This window comes from Pecten maximus, chromosome 2 (assembly GCF_902652985.1).
Source record: "Pecten maximus chromosome 2, xPecMax1.1, whole genome shotgun sequence".
In the NCBI taxonomy this organism is placed as follows: Eukaryota; Metazoa; Mollusca; class Bivalvia; order Pectinida; family Pectinidae; genus Pecten; species Pecten maximus.
Window position 1 is genome coordinate 19522564 of NC_047016.1, and position 10404 is coordinate 19532967.

The following is a 10404-nucleotide window of genomic DNA, read 5'->3' on the forward strand; positions in this document are numbered from 1 at the left end:
ACACTATTTCGCCCGCCCGATATCGGCCATCGTACAGTTTTCCACAATGATAAAATATATCAACAGTCCAATTACAAAAGATTCCGGAGAAAAAGCATTATGTCCCTTTAACACAAGCCGCTAATACCTAGATCTTTACTTACAACATTACCAACAGGGATAACTTACAACTGATCTATCCAATTTCCAGTTAATCCATGTCTAGTTCATAGATAGATATAACGTTAACCCTACTTCCCCTATAGCTACATTATACCTACGGTATAAACATATCCCTGATGAGTCGACACCCACGTACTTTTTTCCTTAGGTGTTGATGGATGCCGACCACTGCCGAAAAAATCATGTTGACGTTTTAAAGACAACATGATCTATATCCGTTATCGACGCCCAAGGTATGAATTGAGGATGGATTGCATTACTGGTGTCGTCGATAGATGAAACAATGGACGCTTGATAAGCCTTTATAAAATATCACTGGTAAAGTAGCTCGTATGTTATAGTTTATCCACTATTTATTACATATGATATCACTAGTAAAGTTGCCCGTATGTTATAGTTTATCCACTATTTATTACATATGCTATCACTGGTAAAGTTGCCCGTATGTTATAGTTTATCCACTATTTATTACATATGATATCACTGGTAAAGTTGCCCGTATGTTATAGTTTATCCACTATTTATTACATATGCTATCACTGGTAAAGTTGCCCGTATGTTATAGTTTATCCACTATTTATTACATATGATATCACTGGTAAAGTTGCCCGTATGTTATAGTTTATCCACTATTTATTACATATGATATCACTGGTAAAGTAGCCCGTATGTTATAGTTTATCCACTATTTATTACATATGCTATCACTGGTAAAGTTGCCCGTATGTTATAGTTTATCCACTATTTATTACATATGCTATCACTGGTAAAGTTGCCCGTATGTTATAGTTTATCCACTATTTATTACATATGATATCACTGGTAAAGTTGCCCGTATGTTATAGTTTATCCACTATTTATTACATATGATATCAGTGGTAAAATAGCCCTTATGTTATAAATATAGTTTGGCCATCATTGATTACATATAAAATCACTTGTATATCTACTTTTGTTGTATAGCTCTATAACATTTCGGATGCTTTGTCTGGGGCATAGTTACGAAGAGAGAAAGGATCAATCATCATTAATTTATTTCGGTTCCACGTGGACTTTACGACCACGTGTTCCCGGATATATCCGTTAATCATCAGTATAGCCAAGGTCAACATGCACCTGTCGCGAGTTGACCAATGGCCAACCGGTCAATTAGTATATAAACGTGGAATTCTAGTTTCTGCATCCTCACTTCATATTTACCTAGTGTAGTGACAGCATCAGACAATCTATAGTACAGGATGAAGGTCGCCATGCTTGCTCTCCTCCTCGTCATCGACATTGTATTTGCAGCAGGTTCGTATCTTAGCACGATTTGTACACTTATCGTGTCACCAAAATATTACCCGCTCCGATCAACTGGTAGTTTATATCAAACATATTGAGATACAGTGTTATTATGCCTTGATAATCTTCTATAAATACGTATTGCAGCTAAAACGATCTAAAATTACTGTTTTGATCTATGTGAAAAGCATATTATCAATTATGCGGTTTTGATGTTTCTTTTATAACCAAGTAAGACTTTTAGAAACACCATAATTTTTCGAAGTGTTTTTATCTGTTTATGATGAATAAATGATTGTGGTACATGTATATTAATTACGCTAATTTTCGCTTATCAGTAGCCCCTCAACAGACATGCAGGGATGAACTTAACGCCATCGAGGCTCGATTGGCATCTCAAAGTAATGGTGCTCCTCGTGTTGGTACCCTCAAACCCCAGTGCCTTGACGACGGTAGCTACGCCCCGCGACAGTGCCTCGGATCAATGTAAGTACACCTTGACAGCGGTAACAGACCCCCTGTCATTGTCTGGGATCTATTTGGTTTGGTTTGTATTGTTTAACTCTTTCAGTACCGTTGTCGACTATAGTCGACATAAAAATGTGTTTCCTCTTCCCCGTTGTCGACTATATTCGACATAAAAATGTGCTCCGTCCTCCCCGCTGTCGACTTTAGTCGACAGACTAAGTTGACGTTTTTAAAGTGTTGATTTGTTGACATCATCAACCAATAAATCCAATGACCAAATGCAATGATTGATAAAATGCGTTCAAAGCTTTTGAAACAAACGCTTTGGTTGTTAAATAATTTGTATTTCGATTGTTTTACGTGTTTTTAGGTAGAGTGATAGTTGATTTTTTTCTCAATATGTTCTCAATGTAAACAATATGGCGGCTTTCTACATTTGCATTTTAGATATCAGAGTCTAGGATATTTAAGAGTGATAAATCTGATCTAGATATTATTTTGTTAAATATTTCTTAATCATATACAAAGATAACACTAACCTTTCTGTTTCTATATGAAAATAACAACACACCAAAATTGCACATGTAGTCTGTCATTTTGTTTAAACGTCCGGGGGCGAGCCTAATAACTACTCCCGGTACGGAATCCGGAAAGAACACAAAGTACGGAAAGAGCTAACGTCATATCAACAGCTATGATCGATAGAGGACTGTCTCCTTTGTGTATGAGATGCCCTTTGGGGTGTATGTTTATATGTTTATGTTCGTGCTTGTGTACTAGTAATAGCGCGAAACTGTTGTCGACTTTATAGTGCTACCGCATTGAATTATTAGCGAACCAGTCGTCCCACTCCTAAAATACTGACAGGTTAAGCAGGAATAGAACCTATAATGTTATAGACTCCATTATTTGTCCCGACCAGAGGACAGAAACCAAAGCCGTCCTCGCAGAAGCGAACGCTCGTCTAAAGGCAAAACGCGAGGCAATGTCAAGGGAGGCACCAGAAATAACAAAGCAGCTAGATAGAAAAGACAAGATCTCAGAAGTATTCGCCTCTTGATAGTATGCAATGGGTGCAGCACTTACGCTCTACCTGCATGACCGCATTGTTTTGTTAAATTACTCGTATTTATATCCTAATAATCAAATATCTGTAGAATGGTTCTAGGTACAACGTCAGAAAAAAAGAAGCAATATAAGCGCTCGTATTTAAAAAAAAGATTATGTTGGTCTAGAAAGTTTCGTTCAGTTAGAATCCCTTCGTTATTAGCTTTTTTTTCATTTATTTTTTTATTTATTTATTTAGTTTTCAATTTCTCGAGAAAAAATATGAAATTCACTTACATTGTTTATTGTCACATGAAATCATTGCGTTCTAACGTTTAAATGATTGAGTGGAGTCAAAAAAAACAATGCATGTCTCCCGATAACATCGGTGATGCATAAAAATTTATTTTCATGTACAATGTCGACACAATGATACAATGCATAATTATGACAATGTTAAATGATGACCATCAGTTAAATTGACTGTTATACAGTTGTCGCTGTGTGAGCCCAGAGGGTGCAAAGCTGACCGAGGAATTCACTATCGGCCTGGCATACAAAACTAACTGTGGTACGTATAGCCTTTAGTTTCACTTACTTAGTGGTTAGTTTGAATTACAGCGGGTGTCTATTAAGGTATACAAATCGTCATTTTTCACAGATGCACATGGTTCAGATTACCTGCGTTTACCTGTAATTGAGCTGTAATTTCACTGTGTCTTCATCAAATTAACCACAAATGAATACCTATTGGGTAGTATGTACACAATATTGGAGGATGTTCGCAAAAAGGTTGCTTATTACCATTCATTTAGAGCAATCATGCACTTTATAATTAAGTTGTGGCTACTGAGAAGCCAAATAATTCATATATATATATGTGCAAATTCCGAAAACCAGATATCGATATCACTGTGAAATATGTGAGACATGTTTATGAACTTCATATAAAGCTATAGAATTTCGGAACATAACAAATGCACCGTTTATCCTAATTAGGCCAGTTAACACCCATACAAGACTATAACATGTCATTGGTCATCAAAAAACAAGAAAATTGACCATCCAGGAATATATTAAACCTCAGATACATAATTCAACATGACTTGATCATATTCATTTATGTTTACTTCTATTTCTGTTTGGCTTGATTTATACAGATATTCTAAGTCTTGCTACAATGAGTAGCGCATCAATGCAATGACAACCATGAAACACATTTTTACCGGGGTTTTTTTTCAGAATGTGCCAGTGATCTTCATCAATATTCCCTTTTGCAAATTATGGGCAAGATATTCAACTGTACTCCAATCGGCAGTTACCACCCCACCCAGTGTACCGGAAGTGTCTGTTACTGTGTGGACCGTCAGGGTCAACAAGTAGGACAGGAAACCGTCAATATTGGTTCCCAAAACCAGCTCAATTGTTAAGACATCCAATAAAGCATTATACCTGATATAAATTCGATCTTTTTTGTTGTATTTGACAGATGGTCTTGTTTGGTTTGGTATTTTTTAACGTCCTATCAGCAGCTACGGTCCAATGCGAAGTGCATGCGCTTAACTTATGTTTGTGTTTTCGGAGGCTGTCGCATATTTGTGTTTCTCCTTGAGATGGCTAGCTTTATAGTGCTACCTCACTGACGCAAACTGCCGAAGACACCCAATAGGACAACCTTACCCGGTCAAATTATACTGACAATTCAGTCGCTAAACTCAAAATCTTCTCAGCGTTAAACAGATGTATCTACTGCCATGTGGTAAATTCTGGTATGTCTCCACCAGGGGACAACACCAAATGTCTTCTTCACGGGGGGGGGGGGGGGGGGGGGGGGGGGGGGGGGGGGGAGGGGGGGGGGCAAATAAAGGTTCTGAGGGAGGCAGAGTCAACGAAGACATTAGGAAGAAGAAAGTATTTTTAAAAAATAAAAGGACCCAAATTAAGTCGCCTCTTACGATCATGCATACATACCTACAGAGCAATGACATGACCGAAATAATGCATGGTTAGATTTTACGTTCCACATTAATTTGACATGACGCATCAATTTAAAAAAAAACTATAGTGATATGATAATACATTGATTTCAATACTTATCAACAAATCAGGTCATATATCACAATTTAAAGTAGCTATATTAAATGTGTACTGTCCTGTGATCTTTTATTTATAAAACTGTGATGATAGTTGTTGTTTTACAGTTGAATAAGTAGTGGTTTGACAGTTATGTCTGTGGTTGTTCGACAGTTATGTTAGTAATGATTTGACAATTCTGTTTGTGATGGTTTTACAGTTATGTCATTGATGGTTTGACGGTTATGTTAGTGGTTGTTTGACAGTTATGCTGGTGATGGCTTAATAATATTGTAAGTGATGGTTTATCGGTTATCTTAGTTTTTGTTAAATATTTATGTTAGTTGTTGTTTGACATTGATGTTAGTGGTTGTTTGACAGTTATATTAGTAGTGGTTTGACAGTTATGTTAGCGGTGCGTTGACAGTTGTGCTAGTGATTGTTTGACAGTTACATGTATGTTAATGGTGGTTTGACAGTTATGTTAATGTTGGCTTCACGGTTATGATATGGTACTTTTACGGTTACGTTAGTGAACTGAAACGTCATCGTCATAATTGATCTCTGATCAGACCAAGTATTAAAATGTTTGCCTTAAATGTTCTAAATGGACGTATTGATGTTGAGTTGGTTCTGTATAAAAATAATGTTTTAAATCATATAGATCGGTTACTCCTTTTATAAATTTGAACCAAGGATGGTTTAGACTCCTCAATGGACTCAGTGGCTGATTTCCATCTCATCACTGGTGGGAAGTGTCATTTCATCTAAAAGGATGCTTATAGTCTTACACTTTCTGACAATTAGAAAATTGAGGCATCTAGAGGTAAATATATCAAAACAAACATTAAAAACCACTATGCCTTATTTCATAATCAAATCGTCATCGTTCGGAATAATAAAAACAAGGTTAAGATTATAACAAAAATAGTTGATCTCCGAAGATTTATATTGATGGTGCTGTAACGAATACCCAATAGCTTTTGTTTCCCCCTTTTGTACTACGACATATCTGTACGATCGAGAATATTCCGTGTTGTCAATTATAAACATGCAAATACTTTCCATGAATGCAATTAATTAAGCGTGCAACACAACAAGGATCTGCTAGTCTGATTACATTGTATCATAGAATATTGATATATATATTTTTCTTTTTTAAATGCATATAACAATAATTCCTGTTCATTTTCCTGTTCATATCATATATGCAAGAGGATTAAGGTAACAAGTAAAACCAATAAAATGATTTTCCTCGTCCATAAACAATATGTACACACAACATGCTAGTTTATGGTTTCGCTAGACAGGGTATACTTTCCGAGGCGAAATAGGCATATTCGGGGTTTATATAAAAAAAAACACAGCTCCATACTTTAAACGTTTTGTTATACTGATCGAAAAAAAACACGTTTTTTTAAGCTGCGTCCTGAAATTTATATAGCAATGGCAGCAAAGACAACCAGAGTTGATTAAAATACACAAGCTATAACGCCTTCATTTTATTTTGACGCTTGGCAAATGTCAGTGGGTCCGGTAACAAGCTCCGCCCACCTCAAGCGTGGCTTGGAAACTGATTGCGTTTCCGGTAACGTGTTCCACCCACCTCACGCCTATACAAGTAGATGTATATTAGATACTAATCATATCTTATTAGATGTTGAAAATGTCCCGTTACGACAGCTGGTGTACGTAGATGCCACATGGCAAATGTTCGGAGAGGTTAAAAGAGAAGAACTGTATGGTTACGCTATCTCTGATCTATCCCATTGGGCGTTTTTCTGTGAAAAGTTGAAGCATAGATTGGTATATACCATCTGTATTGTCTCTCGTTTAAAAAGATCGTTACCGTGAAAATAAACTCAGATAGTACCATGTATGTTCAGTTTGTCATTGATTATGTATTAATTATTCTATAGACAAACTTTGAGATACGAATTTTTTTCGCTTATAAGGAAAACGAAACTCACTGAATTCCAAAAGTAATGTGTTTTATTTCAACAACTTGTAAATGTATTCCCTTTAATATAAACGAAATCTTAATAAAATTCAAGCTCAATTTTCGTACAACCTGTAAAAGCATAGCTTCGGAACTTTTTGAAGTGCATTGAAACCAAACGCGTGAACTCACAAGCAAGTATCGGCGTGTGCCGATTAGAACACCAGAAATCACAGACACCTGTGGTGCAGTGACAGATGTGACGAGCTTGTGGATCGTAATTTCACACCTGGTAATTGTTTAGCGGTATGCTAACCCACTCAAACTTGAGAATTTGTAATTCTCAGAACATTTTTATACATCTTTTAAAGTCCTGTTTTAAGTGAAGATATGACTTGCGACACATTAATGGAAAGTAAAACCACAAGGATCTCGATCACTTCACGATAATGACACAATTAAAAAAAAAACACAATAATAATAATAACAAAAAATAAATAAATAAAATTATGAAAAAATCATACACGAAAATCATTGCGAGTTTATAAGTTTTGGTATTAATTATGATTAGTCACGATGTTTCTATCATAAAAAAAAACGGAGCTAAAATGATGGTTTTAATAAGTACCTATGCTATTTACCTGTACATAAAGTATCAATTATATTATAATTGTTGCGATTCACTTTTATATATTTTCACCGACAACTATCGTATTTAAATTATATCTTTCTCAAGCATTTAATCGTCCGTAATCCCTGACACTTTGTCATGTAAAATAAAGGATAAATTCTGTATATGTAGAAGTTTGTTGTAGGCTTCAACACTGGTATTCATACGGGAGAGATTGAGTCTATTGTAGATCATGATGATTATAATATGTTTCTTTCTGAATTAAGCGTCCTTCATGACTAGGTTTTGTATAGAATATAACGCATGTGTGTCGTCTTTTCTCACAAACCAGAGTATTCAGAACTGTTGTATTGTTGTATGTTTATTTGAATATTAATTTGCGAATAAAATGGCACATTATTTTATTTTAAAATGTTGAAGCAGTGTTCCTTTTTATAGTAATGAGTAAGAAATGGAAAACTAATATACATTTATTGGTGGTTGACCGATTATTGGTTCGTGTATAACATCTGTATGTCCCTTATAACACACCAGTCTGTGTTACCCAAGCGGTCATTTTCAGAGTCCATTTCACTATAAAATTTAATTTTCTAAAAGCTCAAACTGATATTGCTGGATTCCATCTTCTTGTCGGCAATATTTGCCAAAGTCATCAACCTCAAATTTTATGTCCAGATCGCATTCAGACATTTCTGTGTTGCTACTATTCACACTGCCGTCTATACTGCTGACCACCATTTCAGTTACTCCGTTAAACCTCTGACGTCATAGAATGAAGAGTTCCAAATCAGCGTGACTGACCGATACGCTGATTAGCAGTCGACCGACAGGTGCAAAACGCGTAGTACTTTGGTGTGCGATTTGATGCGGTTTGCTACATTCTTCTTTGGTGGTTACATAGAATAACATTATTTGAATATCGTTTTTCGTTCCGGGTACACTTTAATATATCACTGGTAAAGTAGCCCGTATGTTAAAGTTATCTACCGTCGATTATATATAATATCACTGGTAAAGTAGCCCGTATGTTATAGTTATCTACCGTCGATTATATACATTGTATAATATCACTGGAACAGAAGCCCGTATGTTATAGTTATCTGCCGTCGATTATATACATTGTATAATATCACTGGAACAGAAGCCCGTATGTTATAGTTTATCTACCGTCGATTATATATAATATCACTGGTAAAGTAGCCCGTATGTTATAGTTATCTACCGTCGATTATATACATTGTATAATATCACTGGAACAGAAGCCCGTATGTTATAGTTTATCTACCGTCGATTATATATAATATCACTGGTAAAGTAGCCCGTATGTTATAGTTATCTACCGTCGATTATATAAATTGTATAATATCACTGGAACAGAATCCCGTATGTTATAGTTATCTACCGTCGATTATATATAATATCACTGGAACAGAAGCCCGTATATGTTATAGTTATCTACCGTCGATTATATACATTGTATGATATCACTGGAACAGAAGCCCGTATATGTTATAGTTATCTACCGTCGATTATATACATTGTATGATATCACTGGAACAGAAGCCCGTATGTTATAGTTATCTACCGTCGATTATATACATTGTATAATATCACTGGAACAGAAGCCCGTATGTTATAGTTTATCTACCGTCGATTATATACATTCAGAGACTTGTATATAAGTCTCTGATACATTGTATAATATCACTGGAACAGAAGCCCGTATGTTATAGTTATCTACCGTCGATTATATATAGTATCATTGGTAAAGTAGCCCGTATGTTAAAGTGTATCTACCATTTTTAATGTTAACTGTGAAATATCTCGGATCCTTTGTTCCCAGCCTCCGGGAGACAAGCCCCATGATATATATGATTAATATGTTTCAGCACTACGTAGATATGTACGGTCATTTGTCCCTGGGGCACTAATACTCACCAGTATATCCCACGACAACTTGCACCTGTCGTGAGTTGACCACGGGTCAACCGGTCAGATTGCATATACTCACTTGACAGCTAATTATCTATAGCACAGGATCAAGGTCGCCGTGCTTGCTCTACTCCTCATCGTCGACATTGTATTTCCAGCAGGTTCCTGTCTCAGATCGTATTGTTCACTATCGTTGAAAAGGACACATAAACTGCACAGCTTCCATATTGGAATGAAATTGTCAATGAAACATCAGTATTCCTGCAAAAACTTGCCAAACACATATATCTGCAAACAATATTTCAGATTAGAATATTTTGTCTGAACAGGATTCAGGTGAGTTTTTTTAGGGGGGAGGGGGGAGGGGGCTATTAAATATCTATTTATTATACAAGTAAGTATTTTTAAAACATATTGTTTAATTCTATCTTTTTAGAAATCAAAGTGCAGAAGCCAATCATAGGTGATGTGCAATGAGGGATCGAATAAAAAGAAAAACTGGTAGTATATAATTATGAAATAAGAAGGCAGTTTCGTTATCTAATGTAAGCATTTGTATATATTTCTTTGGGAGCATGGGGCTTAAATAGCTCACAACTTTACCGGATATTGATTCTTGAACGTATTATGTAACTAATGCTTTATTTTAAATAAATCTAGGACAATCAGTGTGGAGCCTGGTCAATCGTATCGATATGTCAGTTGATATGGAAAGAGTGGATATGAGTGTATCAGTCAATCAGTGCCTGTGTTGTTGTTGAGTCAGACACTTTTTACACTCTGATGTATGTCCCTCGGTTTTCAAAGAAATGAACAAATTGGAGTATAGAAAATTATTTCATACCGTGTGTCCAAACCACGAACATGC

At 35.8% G+C, this 10404-nt stretch overlaps 1 protein-coding gene across 1 annotated transcript; it reads left to right on the top strand.

Annotated features, from left to right (window-relative positions):
* The first annotated feature begins 334 nt into the window (after window positions 1-334).
* LOC117321121 (equistatin-like) lies at window positions 335-4423 on the top strand. The gene is made up of 5 exons (XM_033875593.1): window positions 335-480; window positions 1126-1455; window positions 1785-1932; window positions 3456-3532; window positions 4204-4423. Exons 2-5 carry the CDS (start codon window positions 1401-1403, stop codon window positions 4389-4391), a joined length of 468 nt encoding a protein of 155 aa, XP_033731484.1. The 5' UTR covers window positions 335-480; window positions 1126-1400; the 3' UTR covers window positions 4392-4423.
* Window positions 4424-10404: the final 5981 nt, after the last annotated feature.